The following is a 15,479-nucleotide window of genomic DNA, read 5'->3' as shown; positions in this document are numbered from 1 at the left end:
TGTTTTAGTGACATAAATTTGTTCTCTACGAATTTTTTTTTCTTCCTGTTTAAGCTAATTCATTGCAAATAAATATTGTAACAACGAATTTTTTCGCATACTGATAAACTATTACACCATCTCGCTAAGCACAAACTCTTTACATTCAACAGCTAAGGTCAACTACTCCAATATGTTTTATGTTAATTGGTCCTTAATATCTCCATATGAATTGCGTCGAGAAAGGGTTAAGAATTTCTTAGCAGCATTTTTTCTTGTTTTTTTTATTATTTTCAAAAAGAAAGTTGAAAAAAATAGCATTTGAGTCAAAACAATGAAAGTCTTAATGTAAAAATAAAAAAAACTGATGTGTCATTTTCTTGTAAAGTTTTCTTAGTAGATTTCTTAATAATTTATTTATCAAGAGTTACGACATCGCCATCTCAATTCAATTAGGTATTCAATACAAGTTTTTTGGCTAATTGTAATATGCAATTTTCAAAGTTCGTAAACATACAAAAAACAAAGAAGAACAGCTACGTTTTCTGTGTTCGTGCTTCGTCAATTGGGTTAAGTTAATTTTTTTTTTTTTTGGTTATGTATGCATTAATTTATGCGTATGGTATTCGTGGTAGAGTTGTTACGTTGCGTACATACCATATTTTTTTAAGTATTTTCAATGAATTTTAAATGAATTTTTGAATATTTGACCGATTTTATTATATTTGTATTTTAATTGTATTTTTTAAATAATATCGTCGTCGTATACTGCACAATATACTAAAAATATTAAAAAGTTGTATTGAATAAATTTCAAAGTATTAATAAAACTTGCATATATAAGTACGTTATGTACAAATATTATGCGATTATAATGGATCGCAATTTGGGGAATTTCGATTGTTATGCAAATAAATTTAAACTTTTTTCCGATTATGTAATAAATATGCATTAAAAAAAGAGTTTGAAAAAAATTGTATTTTTGTTGGTTTTTTTTTTTAGGTTATTCGTACATTTTTCTTATGTAACATTCGATTTCGTTTTGGATTGAATAAAAATCTAGGGTTTTGATTGGAATTTTCTTATTTTGCACTTTGATAATGAAATTATTTATAATTTCAATAAGGTTTTGTTATACAAAAAAAAATTGCATAATTAATTTAAATGCGTGAATTGTTTGAAAAACGTGAATAAATAATGCAAATTAAAGTCCATGTTTTGCAATTTCCTATACTTACAGTTTCATACACAAATACCATATTACTTTATTTTATAATTTTCAATCAATTAATTGAATTGAATGCATGGCAAGTCTTATATTCTTATAAGAAAGTTCAATTTAAAGCAGATGGCAGTTTTGATATTGGCAAAGATGTAAAATAACTTTCTTACTTGGTACTGTTATGATTTTATTTGCATTATAATAACTTAACAAAATAGTACTGTAAAATAATTTACACCAACTAAAATAATGCGTTATAATTTCACACATATAGCTAAACATTACCAAAGATGGGATAACGGTACCATGGGTTAATCGGGATGAATTTACAACAATATTGGTATATAATATAGAACAATGTGTTTAACTAATTTTGTATGGGAAATATGTTTAGAGAACAAATGACATTTATCAGGCCTATCTCGTTTTTAAATTGCTGCAGAAAATTAAAAAATTATTTCGTTATTTTCCCCTGCCTTAATTAAAGTATACCTAGCTTATTAATCTTAAAAATATGAGTTAACATTAGACCTTGAAATCTCAGAATAACAATTTTTTATATGCACAGTAAGGTTTTTTTTGCATTGGATGCCATGTATGCCTTGAATTATTAATAAACAGCAAAATTATTGATAAATTATTTCGGAAATCGAGCCCTTGTCGAAACTATTCATGAAGTACAAATTCTTGTCTAAGATGTACATATTCTGTTTAGCTTTCACAGCTATTATAAACGATTTAAACCTTTTTTTTTATCACTTTGTAATAAAAAAAGGTTTAATTCGGTTTTTACTTTGTTTTTTTGTTACAAATGGCTTCATTATAACAATATTAGTTTGCTTAAGTAAACGGAATAAAAAAAACGTTTGTAATATTTTAAATTTGACTTTGAACAGAAACTTAACCTTAATTAACATTTACATCAAAGTCAAATTTATTGTTTTATTACAAATTTTCATTGTCTGTACAAAGCACGTAATATTTATCAATACTTTTTACAATTCAAATTTAAGCGCAATTTATAAAAGACAAGGAATTATAGATTTTACGCTCACCCCTTCCAAAATTTTTTTATCATTTTTATACCCTGCACTTTGTGAAGGGTATATTAACTTTGGTACGGAGTTTGTAACTACTTGAAGGAGTCATCTGCGGTATGGACATATATATATATTCTTGCTCTGCGTAAAATTCTGCGTCGATTTAGACATGTCCTATAGCACGATAACTCAAAAACGAATAATGCAATCGACACCAAACTTTCCCAAGTTTTTTCTTGTGCGCCAAGGACGAACCCTATTGTTATTGGACCAAGTCGGACAACGGGTTCGGGTAACTGCCATACAACTCAAAGAGTTTATTTTGAATATTTCAAAAACTAATAAAGCTATAAATATAAAATTGAATACATGTGTCCAATTATGTTCTACACATGCTCTAAGAATTAAAATAGGATAGCTGCACCGGTTCGGGTGGCTGCCATACAACTCCAACAGCAAATTTTTTATATTCGGCAAAATAATAAAGTCAGATTCATGAAACTTGGTAGTCATGTGTCCAATTATAGGTCAAATATATTTCTGAAGTTCTCCAGAAGCTAATTCTAAATATTTGAAAAAATAATAAAGTCAGATTTATGAAACTTGGCAGTCATGTGTCCAATTATAGGTCAAATATATTTCTGAAGTTTTGGTGGAATTGCTTGACAGGTTTGAGTAGCTCTCATACAAGTCTAAAAGCTTATTTTAAATATTTGGAAAAATAATAAAGTCAAATTCATGAGACTTGGCAGTCGTGTGTCCAATTATAGGTCAGACATATTTCTAAAGTTTTGGTGGGATTGCTGGACAGGTTCGAGTAGCTCCCATACAAATCTAAAAGCTTATTCTTAATATTTGGAAAAATAATAAAGTCAGATTCATGGAACTTGGCAGTTGTGTGTCCGATTATAGATCAGATATATTTACGAAGTTTTGATGGAATTGCTTGACAGGTTCGGATACTTGCCATACAACTCCAAAAGCTTATTTTATATATTTGGAAAAATAATAAAGTCAGATTCATGGAACTTGGGAGTTGTATGTCCGACTATAGATCAGATATATTTCTGAAGTTTTGTTGGAATTCCTTAACAGGTTCGAGTAGATCCCATACAAGTTTAAAAGCTTATTCTTAATATTTGGAAAAATAATAAAGTCAGATTCATGAAACTGGGCAGTCGGATATACAATTATAGGTCAGACATGTCCGTGAAGTTTCTATAGAATGATTTCACAGGTTCGAGTAATTGCTACACAATAACGAAAGGTGCAGGGTGTAATTCAATCGGTTTATACCGACTGAAACGTTTTTACTTATTTTATAATTTTTTTGCCATTTGATTATTAAAAATAAATTCCCAACATTTGCAAGCATACAAACAATGTTGAAATATTCAAAAAGTTAGAAATCCTGAATTTTTTTTTAATTTTATATAATTAAAATAAAAAAGAGGATAACATCTTTTTTCATCTAAAAAAAGAAAAGATTTGAAAGTAAGTGTTTGCAAAATTCAATTTACAAATCGCAAATCAACTCAACTAACAATCAACTCCAAACTCAACATCTTAATTTCGATACAACTAAAACTGCGTACATGGTTAAAGGATAAACTTTTGTTTATTGAATTGAAATGAAAGCGGCCATAACAAATAGTTTCAATCTAATAGGCGAACCAATACTGTTAGCCATTATGCAGATAATTAATTTTTTGTAATCTTATCAACACTGAGAATAATGAACAACGAAAAAATTAAATAGAAATCTGTTAGTTTTTTTCGTGTTTAAACATGCCTCCGTAACAAAATTTTTAAACAGATACATATTTAATTTTAACAGATTTCTGTTTGTGTTACCAAATTTCTGTTTAAATTTCTGATTAAAAATGAATGAGTTTGATTTTAACAGAAACCTACATACAATTACCAAAAATTGAAAACAAAAAATCAAACACGTTTCAGGTTATTTTAAATAAAAATATGTCAATCCGAAAAGTGGACGCGTATCGTATGCATATGCGCAAAAATAAATTTTAATGTGCCTTGTTTTCTTATACTATTAATTCTAAAAAAAATACATAAATAAGTGAAGATATTGAATAATTAAAAATAAATAATTAAATAAAATGTTATGTCTACATATTATATTACCGAGATCTTTGAAAATACATGAAAAAGTGAATATAAGTGAATAAAAAATTTTTCAAAGATGTCTACATTTGAACTTGAAAGGTCAAATATTGAAAATAATAATAATAATAATGGTGGTTCCTAAACATATTTTATGGAAAACGATGAACCGGATAATGATAATTTTACCTCCAGAATATGACGAATTGCGTAAAATTTTAGAAAGCTGGAGCTAGTTAGCGTTGCGACCTACACTTGTTGGTAAATTGATAAATACAGTTATATTTTATTGCAAAATCTTTACTTAATATCATATATAATATAAAACTTTTGCTGCAAATATATACAAGTATCAATCTTTTCTTATATGACAGAAAATCAAGCTACATGTGAAAGATTAAAGTACCTGTCTCCAGAAGATGCTGAAGATTTAATTTCTAAAATAGGTTTTAGAGCAGAGTCTGGAAATATTATTGAATTAGATGTAAAAGAAGGTCATTATAGGTTTACAAATGAAATTATGTATAAAGGAAAGTTATATAGCCAAAACTATTATCTTTCTTCATATTGTCAACCAATACGTTGTGGACTTGTACGTTTCAAGTTGTTCCATTGAAGTGAAGAACTTTGATCAAATCCGTCTTTGAAATAGTTTTGCTAACAGTTTAGGTATTAAAAATATTTCATTTTTTTGAAATCCTCCATTTCGTACTATAATATTGAAAAATGTTATTTTTGAAATAAATTCATTTCAGAGTAACATGATTTATTAGTTAATAATTAAATAAAATGTTACAAATTTAACATTTAAGTTAATTTAATCGTAATAAAATAAGTAAATGTAAATACTCGTATGCATACATTAAAATATATTTTATGTTTTTATTGATTTTTCCAAATTTTTCAGTACTTATCCGTTTCAGGAATATTACAATAAGATTGGAACGATCATGAAAGTTATTTGAATTATGCATCGCAATTTAGTTATACTTCAAATTAAAAAGTAACGAAACATTGTATACTTTTGAAATAAGTACCAAATTACGTTATCTTTTCAATTTAATTATACTTAATTGATTTGCTTAATTAAATTAATATTTCTTAATACTGCAAACAGGGCTTATTAAAGTTAAATATAAGACAAATTTAATTTAACTGTGTATCTATTTAAAATTTTCGACTAGCGACTTTGATACTCGTACATCAAAACATTTCACATTATAGTCTAAAATTTTTTTTTATTATTTAGCTCTGCTTTAACTTTTAAAACTACTACATCAGTTTTTCTATTTGCTTTTCTATATGCTTTATATGGATTATTTGCTGGCAACAAATTTTGCATATCGAGTTTTCAGTGTGAACACACTTTTCCATAGTAGGGAAGTGTAAATAAACTATTATAGCAACCTGTCGGTCTTTCGTTCTGTGTGCGCATATATTTTAAGTTCGGCTGAACCGATTTTGAGGAAATTTTATATGTCAGTTTATTTTGGCTATGGCACGGATTGATCAACTTTTGGTCGGGCCAATTTTATATTTTTACGTATATAGAGAGAAGTAGTCAACCAATTTCCTTGAAATTTAGTATTTAACTTCGGATTGTTAAAACAATGAATCTATAAATTTTTTGGAAGGCTCGAAAACTGAACTGCTGGCCGATTTTACATTTTTTACCTTATCTGCGGCAATGATTGATGCAATTTCTTGAAATTAGATATTTTAGTTCTGGTTGTTACCAAAACTAACTGTTGAGTTTCAGAATATTAGGGTCACGAAAAGCGAAACTCTACTAAGAGCCAAATTTTCACTTTTCCAGGTGGTGTTTAAAATGCATTTTCATAATTTTAACTGTAACACTTTCACTTAACTTGGCAATGTAGAATGCGATCGGTTAAGTGCTGACCATATCAGACTTTTTTTGCATTGCAATTTTTGTTTCAAAATTAAAAATAACATTTCACGATTCGATATTCATCTATAATTGTACGCTGTAAAGGCAAATAACATTCGATTTTTCAAAATTCTGCTAACATTGATGTTCTAAATCATTGCAATATAAACTACTACATTTAATTCAGTGAATTAAATTTATACTTTGACATTTCGTGCAGTTGTGTGTAGCAATTGTGCCGTTATAATGTGAAAAGCCAATAAATATATAAATTGAACATAACTGAATTTTTGTTTTCTTAATTACTCGTATTTAGTTTTTTTTTTCTTTCCATATACGAGTTGTTAATTTATTGAAATTACATATTTCGAAAAGTTAATTTACATCTCGGCCGTAAAACATGTAAAAGTGGTGGGTTACATTTTTCGATTACTTTCAAATAAATATTTTTTTAACTCAAATTTATGATTGATTTGAATTCAAATCGATAAAGAAAGTTGAATTTATGTGTTATTTTTTTTTATGGTACAGCGTAAATGTTAGCAGATCGAAAATCATGTAATAAACAGGAAACAAAAACCAAACTAACAATTCCATAGTTGAAATCTTTAAAAATAGGAAAAAAACAAAAAAAACATAAAAGTGATTTGTTTTTTTTTTTTTTTTTTTGTAAAAGATTTTTGTTTTAATTTTTTGCTATTTTCAGCAAATTTTCCCCTAAATTACATTCAGCATCACACTGACTGCGTTCACTTTCTTTTTTTCTTTCCTAACAAATTGTTGTTATTGTTGTTTGGTTCGGTTCAAATTTGTTCATGTAGCAAAAAAAAATTAAATTTAGTTTTTTTTATTATAGGAATAAATAAAATAATAAACGAACATGGTTATGAGCATTTCACGCTACTTTTCCAGCTTAAAATACTTCCTAAAAAATTTTATTGAAAAAAAACAAAATGAAGAAGAAAAAAAATAATAATTTGGTTTTTTTTTTTCAAAAGCTAAATGGTGTTGTCTATGAAGCTCAGTTAATTTAAAGCAATCACCGCAGAAATAGAAACGTATAAAAAATATAAAAAATAAACCCAAACTTAAGTTGCTACATTATTACACATCAATATAGAAGAAAGGTAAAGCGGGGGCAACCAAGCCGTTTGTAATGTTGTGCGAATACATTTTTTTGTTTTTTGTTGTGTTTTTCTTTGATTTTGTTTTCTTTTACTGTAATTTTTTTTCTGTGTTGCACTTCTCGATTTTCGTGTTTAACAATCACTTTCATTTTCATTTTTAAAATTTTAACTTTTCCTTTCCTCAATCAACCCGAATTGCTTTCGCTTGATGTTTATTTTTTTTTGTTTTTCAATTTCGTAATCTTTTAGGTAATATGTTGGCCATAAACACAACATAATACTAATTGTATATCTACATACACATTTAAAGCAAATAAAAATATGCATAATGTTACGTACAATAGACATTCAATGTAAATATATAGCTGCTAAATTGATGTATATAACTGTATATAAATATAAACTTTATAAACGCATTGTTGTATTTATAAAACACAAAATAATGAGGATAAGTTATTCATCTTTTTATCAAATCGAACTATAATAGTGTAAACAAAAAAAGAGCAGATATTAAAATATTTATAATGGTAAGATTCAAAAAAGCAAATAATAAAAAATTTTTAGTTTCAGGATGATATCAGTTGTTATAGCAAAGTGATAAAAATTCCAATGGGCCAAAAATCTCACAAATTTTTTTTTCGAATTTTTATATCCTGTATCATATGGACACTACAGTAAAGAAGAATACAGTAAAGAAGTTGTTGGTGTTTAGACTATTATGTCAACCAAATAATTTGGATCCACAAGATTTTTTTAAATTTTTTTTATTTTATTTTAATTAAATTTAGAAGAGCGAGTATCATTGGACAACCACTAAGTTTTTTTTTGTTGTAACAATTCAAATCTATTCGGGTCTTTTACTGTATTTGACATTTATTTTATTAGGTATAAATTTTATTTGTAGATAATTATTCTTTTCTTTACAGCATTCGTAATGAAAAAAATTGTCCTAGAATAATGTGAGAAACATACTTAATTCCTATAACCAATTTATGCCTATTACAAAATTTCATTAAAACTTTTCTTCGAATTAAAAGAAAATATAAAATCCCTAACATTTCTTCAAGTATAAGTAGTGAGATGTAACGAAAATAAAAACTTACCGTTATGATCATATTACTATATATTGTAATTGTAAAACGCTAACTGGCTAACTTCATGTAATTCAATAACAATAAAAATGATATTGTAGTGCAATCAATACATTGAACTATTGATATGCTCAGACTCTTATATATATACTTATATTTATGTATATATATATACATATATGTATATATATGTATGAAAAGTGCGCTGTGATATATGCAAACTGGTAATTTACAAAACAATAATAATAATAACATCGACATATGAAACAGACACTCATATAAAACGTAAAAATAACAAAAAACAAAAAATCAATATTTAACTGTAAAAAAGAAAAACTGAAAAGAAAGATTGGTTGAGCATTTCATTTCTCCTTTCGATGTTTTTTTCACACATTTTATAAAATTTGTTTCGTAATCGAGAAATTTTTTGCATAACTTAATAATCGTAATCAGCATAATACGCAAGCTAACATTATAACTTTATAATCATAATCATCATCATCATCATCATATAATAAAACGGTTAATGATGATTATTATAACTACTGTCTTCACACAACACCATCTTAGTGATTAAACTAACCATTGAAAAATATTATATTAATTGCACAAAATTTTTTTTAAAAAAATGCTTATTAGTTTCACTCTGTCCGTCGCCGGTCCGTCAGTCCGTCCGTCCGTCCGTCTGCCCGTGTGTCTGTTTAGAAAACTTCTACACCCTTGAAGATAGAAAGCTTAAATTTAATACGTACATAGATCTTTACTAGAAACTTATTTCCGTAGAACAAAATTTTTACCTATCCCCCCCTCTAGGAGTTATCCCCCCCAAAAACCCTAAAAATGGTCTTTTTCAACTATTTGTTACAATGAAACCATAAGCATTTTTGTTAGAAAAACAAAATGGCCGTTCAAATTGACCGTTATCTGAAGTCCTTTTTTTCCAAATTTTTGATTTAATTTTTCTTCTAGACCCCAGCTTGTAGAACCTCGAAATTTTAGGAACTTTTAGACATTAACACAAGAAGTTTAGTTCGTTAGAAGAAAATTTTTTTCCATCTCCGTCCCCTCTCAAGTTATCGCCTCTTGAAATTTGTAAAATTTGAATTTTTAATACCTTTTAATACCCATGACATTAAAAAATATAATTATTTTTCTTAACTCACACAATTAACCCTTAAAATCGAGCATTATGTTAACCCCACTTTATATTAATTTTTGATTTATTTCAGACTGCACAAATCGTTCATCCTAAAGATATGCAATCCTAGAAAGAGTATCGTATATTAATGAAAATATTTTTAATAGTGTGTTTGATAGACATAGACTGTATTTAAAAGCAGAATTTTCACTTGTTGAAGGGAAAAGTGCTACAATACAAACCATTGGTTTGACCCAACTTTATTTATTTGTGTTAAGAGAAAAACCCTTTCACAAGATTCGTGTTTACCTCAATAATTTGTGGTTTCATCTACTCATTTATACTTTTTTTTTGGGTTATTTATTAACCATTAAAGTTTGTTTTGTAATCAAATTGTAAATTAAGACTTGTTTAACTATGAAATACTAGTTTTAATATCGTAATTATTATCAAAGTATATTAAACTTTTACTTAAATTGAATCTTAAATATTAACCTTTAACTATGATAGATTTTTTGACACTTTTGAGAAAAACTGCAAAAATTTTTTGCTTAAAATGCTTGTAGTAGCATCATCTCACTTGTAGGGTTCTCTCTTTTGCGGCTAGCTTTAATTTAGTTTTCATTTTGGTTTTAAAAGGGAGGGAGTAATGACTTAAAATTTAGTTTAATGGCAAAAAAAATACCACATACAAGTAGTGTGATTTTTTCAGAGTTTTTTTTTTTTGACTCATGTGCATGCGAAAGTTTCAGGAATAAATTTTTTTTTCTACTCATACATATGCAAGTAAGTTTTTGATGGAATTATTTTTGACACGCATACATCTTATAAAGATTTTTTCTGAAAAACTACGAAAAAAGTCTTCCAATATCGTTAAAGTTGGCGATCCGAAGTTTAAAGAAAAGTTTTTTGGCATAATATTTTACATATAGAAAGAATAGAAGTATGTTCAAATGAAATTGATACATTTAAGTAGTGCTCCATAGAAGAAAATGTGCTCTAAATGTCTTCCATGACTTAAACGTCGAGCTGTATCATTGATTGCCATTGATTATTTTGGTTTTATCAAAAGATTTTGCACAAACTGAGCAAAAACGTGTAATTATTAGTGACAATACTGAAATTTTTTAAGGTCCCGACTTTTTTTATCTTTTGAGACATTCAAGTCGTATTTTTTGTTTTTATATTATTACTATCAATTTAATTAATTTTTGTAATTAAAGACGTTTTTTTTTGTAAAAAGTAAAATTATATTTTTGTTAATTTTGAATTAATTTCAACTTATGAAATAAATATTATTAAAAAATACGTTGTGATACACATTTTTAAATATTCAAAGATAAAAAAGGATATTTATATAAAATATAACATACAATTTGAATTAAAAATTTTTAAAACTAAAAATAATTCCAAAATTTGCCACACATGCAAAGAGGTACAAGTCCAAACTACGTACATAGTTAAAGGTTAAATAAATATTTTCACCGAGTATTTTGTGGTTATTAAATAACAACTTACACCGTTATTTGTTAATTAAAAATCATGTAATTTTATGATTTGCAAATTTTTCGTAGGGAACTTTTTTTTTAATTTGTTTTCGTTTTTCGCTATTTCCTTTTAGTAAATTGCCAACCACTTTTCATCACTCTTCGCGCTGTGTTTATTTAAATCAAAGATTATACACTTTCACTTTTATGTTATTATAATTTTCTTTTAAAAATTTAATTTCAATAGGGTGATTTATATTGTGTGATTTTTATTTAAATACTCCAATATTTTTAGTTTTTTTCTTAATTATTAATATTGATCGATCGATACAGTTTTTTATACGTTTAATAAAACTGTTTTATAAAATAAAAATAAATTGTAGGAGTATTAAAATTTAAAAAATTCAAGACTATATCTTACATATTTTAAACAAAGAAAAAAAACTACTGAAAATATTGACAATATAAAGCTTTTATAATTTTTTAAAATTATAAACAAATGTTAGGTTGTTGAATTGACTCTTCGATTATGATTCCAAACGTGATTTTGAATAATTTTCCAAGTCAGTTTTCACGGTAAATCAAATGATTTATCAATTTCAACACATTTTAGAGATGTTGATAAATACTAACAAACCTAAAGTTTCAAAGAACACCTTCCTCTCACAAGTTATTACTGCAAAAAATTCGCAAAATGTCATTTTTCGCTTACCCGGTGTAATCGATTTAGGTTTATTTTTTAGTCTTGTTCTGCCACTCACCGTGATAATCCAGTAATCGAGTATTATCATTTTAGATTTTGTTGCGATAAAAACAAGAAGTTTAAAAAAACAAATATGATTTTCTAACAAAAGACAGATGTATGTATGTATATCGAAAGATGACTATTTTGCTAAAAACGATTTCTTTAAGTTTCTCGCGGACAGTGTTACTCTTAAGATAACTTATCCATTCAAGGACATTGAGCTTAATCATCATTATGTCAAAAATAAGTAAGACTAAATATTCACGGCAAACGAAACAATATCAAACAAATCCAATTTTTGTGCCACATTATTGAGAATAACCTTTCTTATTTCATTTTAAAAAATAATTTTGTGTCTATGTAAACTGAGTTTTTTTTGTATATGTTTGTGTATTATATTTTATTGACATATTTAATTTTGTAATTTTAATAACGAAAAATTCTTTGTTCTTAAAATTCTATTTTGAAAAAGGAATACAGTTGGAAGAAGCGGAATGTTTTCAACCAGGTCATATAATTCTCCTAAAGATTCTTTGAATGAAAATGTAAAAAAAGTTCTTCAATGCCGTCAACTTGAATACAGAAAACATTTATACCCTGAAAAAATTCAACAAAAATATAAAGCTTGCCTTATGTCAATTCCTGCACAAATATATTCTAATGTATCAAAAATAAGCATTGGAAGTCCAGTTGGTGCTACATTTGGAACTATGTCAATTTATCATTTTAATCCGAGCAATATTTCAATGCAGGCATATTCTTGTTGTTTAATAGCATTTGGAATGGCATATTCTGTTCCAGAAAAGGATTGGAATACTTTAATAATTAATCAAATTCTTGAAGATGGAAAAAAATTGATTGAAGCTTCGATCGTTAAAGAGGAAAACAACCCAAAAAAACTCAACGAAATAACGGTGAACAGAAAATTTGTCGTCAATAATAATGTAATGGAAATTGAAATATTAGATCCGGAATACACTGGAAAAGTTCAGTCTAAAGATTTAACAGTTCCAATATTATTAACATCAATGAAAAAGTTTTTCCAATATTCTTCATATGGCTTGTTATTGTTTGGTAATGAAACCTACTACTTCATATGGAAAAGATACGGAATGTACTTTTTATGGGATTCATACGGAAGAGATCATGAAACTTTGACCGTAAAACCGAATTCAAACGCTGTTTTAGTAGCGGTTCGCTCTCCAGAAAATTTATATTACTACATTGTTAACTTAGGAAACATGAATATAGATGGAATATTTTCTATAAGAAAATTACAAATGTCAAAAATTATCCCTAATTGCTCCAACCTCAAAATGGATCAAGTTTCCAAAAATTCTATTGAAACATTTCAAATTGTTAGTAATAAGTATGCAATACTTAAAGGTCATATTCATATTGGATCAATTTGCTTTAAAGAACTTCGGTATAAACAATCGTTGACTGTGGCAATAATAGCATTGTTATATTCAAAAATTTCGCCTACATGCAGTTGGGATAACCTTATGATTGATGAAATTATTGTTTTTGGCACAACATTTTACAAAACCTGGAGTAACTGCTTACACTGTTCTGAATTTACTCTTTATGATATTCCAAATAAGATTACTATTGGCCAGTATATGATAGATGTTTCTGTTAATCTCAATATAGAGTTTGGTCAATGGAAATGTGTTTCAAATTATAAACGAAGTGGACTAACGAAAGCACTTAAAAATTGTTTTGCTAAAAACGTTAACCTAATTTTACAAATTGAAAGTAAAAGTTACGCTATATGGAAAAGGCATGATATTTATTACATCTTTGATCCATACGAACATCAAGCAAATCGTGGAGATTTTGAACGATATAAATCAGCAGTTCTTCATATGTGTAGCACAATAAATCAATGTTGTTCAATTTTGACTCAGCTCATTCTAGAAATTCCATCCGCAACCAATTTTAACTTACATTCTGTGCGTATATTAAATATAGTCGATCGCAGAATTGAAACAAACTATGAAGAAGGACAAATATTTTGCATTACCCGTACGAGTGGGATACTGAAAAATGAAGAGATTAAATCATTAAACGAGTCAGTTGAAGATTTAGTTTGTCACGAAACGTTTAAATGTACTTGTGATTTGAAAAATTTAGCTGATAAAATTAGTGTAGCAGATTTAAATTCACCTGGAATTTCAGAAACACAAATAGCAAAAGATTACTTTGATATTCAAAATCAAATAATGTTTGAAACACAAGTAGCAAATGCTGAGAAAAAGTTAAAAGAAGAGCTGCGCAGAAAATTAAATGAAGACAACATAGAAGAATCAAAAATTCAGGATAAAGAGGATTTGTATGAAGAACAAGAAAAAGAAGCGGAAGATGGCATAACTGTAGCACAATTATTTGAAGGTGAGAACCTGCCAGATGAGGATACCTTTACCATTTCAAGTCAAAAAAATGATATTCTTCCAATTATTAATGATGATCTGGATGAGCAGAATAAAAACCACTTTGCAGATACAGCGCATGTTGATGATGATAATGAGCTCGTCCAGAAAGTAGGTGATTTGGCAAAGGGAGATAAAGATATCACGCCAAAGGGAGGTGAAGATGAAATATTATTAGATAAACTAGCTAAGTCGACTGAGATTGATAAAATGGAAATGTTAGCAAAAATATGTAAATCAGACGAGTCATGCGCACCTAGTGTGAGATCATGTCCCAAACTTGAGATCAAACAAGATATTGAAATATGCAATGCAAAATATTTAGAACCGATTACTTGTGCTCCACATGCAAAACCAAAGAGACCGACAATTCATTCATTCCGTAAGAAACTAGCAATCGTTGGTACAGAAAAATGTACTTACAAAAATCTACGCAACCTTCTTAATAGTGCCTTCAAATGCACTGATCGTTTATTAGCAATAACAAAATATGGCAACTACATAGTTTTCAAATATTTTCAAGAATATTATTTGTACAAGGGTTGCATACATAATGTTGGAAAGTTTCGTTGCCTTGACTTATCAATTAGTAAATCTGATTTTATTTATTTAGCGACATTAGACGATGTTATCAGTTTTATGAAATATGATGCCGCTAGTGAAGATTGTGATTGGGAAGAAATAAATGTTCAAAAAAAGATTGAAGATATTTGTAATGAATATGGCACATAGTTACCTAGAAAAGTAACAAAATTGATAAATTTAAAAACTGCAAAATATTGGTCTTACAATTCTATTTATTATATAACGTGAGCCATTTCAGTGATAAAAGTTATACAAATAACTGAATAAGAGATTATATCAAACTCTAAATCTAATCTAATCGAATAAGAGATTATATCAAATAACTGAATAAGAGATTATAATTAATTATGTCATGGCATGATTATATCAAACATGCCATGACAAGCTTGCCCTAATAGAACTTTAAATAAATTACTTCCAAATATATAATCTGCTTTTTAGTCAGCTTAGCACTCTGTAAAGTTATAAAGAGTTGTAGTTGTTCCTTTAGAATTCATTGAAGTTAAATTATATTAGTTAATCATTAAACTAGAATGCAATTTTGGTATACTTTACACGAAAGATATAAAAAGTTAATTCTTTCACTATTTTGTCTCGTAGTCATATTTGCAAACA

General features: G+C 27.4%; 1 protein-coding gene across 1 annotated transcript in view; it reads left to right on the top strand.

Annotated features, from left to right (window-relative positions):
- The window catches only part of LOC129611247 (uncharacterized), a 39,976-nt gene extending 24,838 nt beyond the window's left edge, over positions 1–15,138 (top strand). Inside the window, exon 2 of the mRNA XM_055524297.1 lies at positions 12,320–15,138. Coding sequence (XP_055380272.1) covers positions 12,342–15,011 — 2,670 coding nt within the window. The 5' untranslated portion in view covers positions 12,320–12,341 and the 3' untranslated portion in view covers positions 15,012–15,138. The remainder of the gene's footprint in view (positions 1–12,319) is intronic.
- Positions 15,139–15,479: the final 341 nt, after the last annotated feature.

This window comes from Condylostylus longicornis, unplaced genomic scaffold, assembly GCF_029603195.1.
Source record: "Condylostylus longicornis isolate FDR11 unplaced genomic scaffold, ASM2960319v2 ptg000048l, whole genome shotgun sequence".
NCBI classification, from domain to species: domain Eukaryota; kingdom Metazoa; phylum Arthropoda; class Insecta; order Diptera; family Dolichopodidae; genus Condylostylus; species Condylostylus longicornis.
This window is presented reverse-complemented; position numbering and strand designations above follow the sequence as displayed.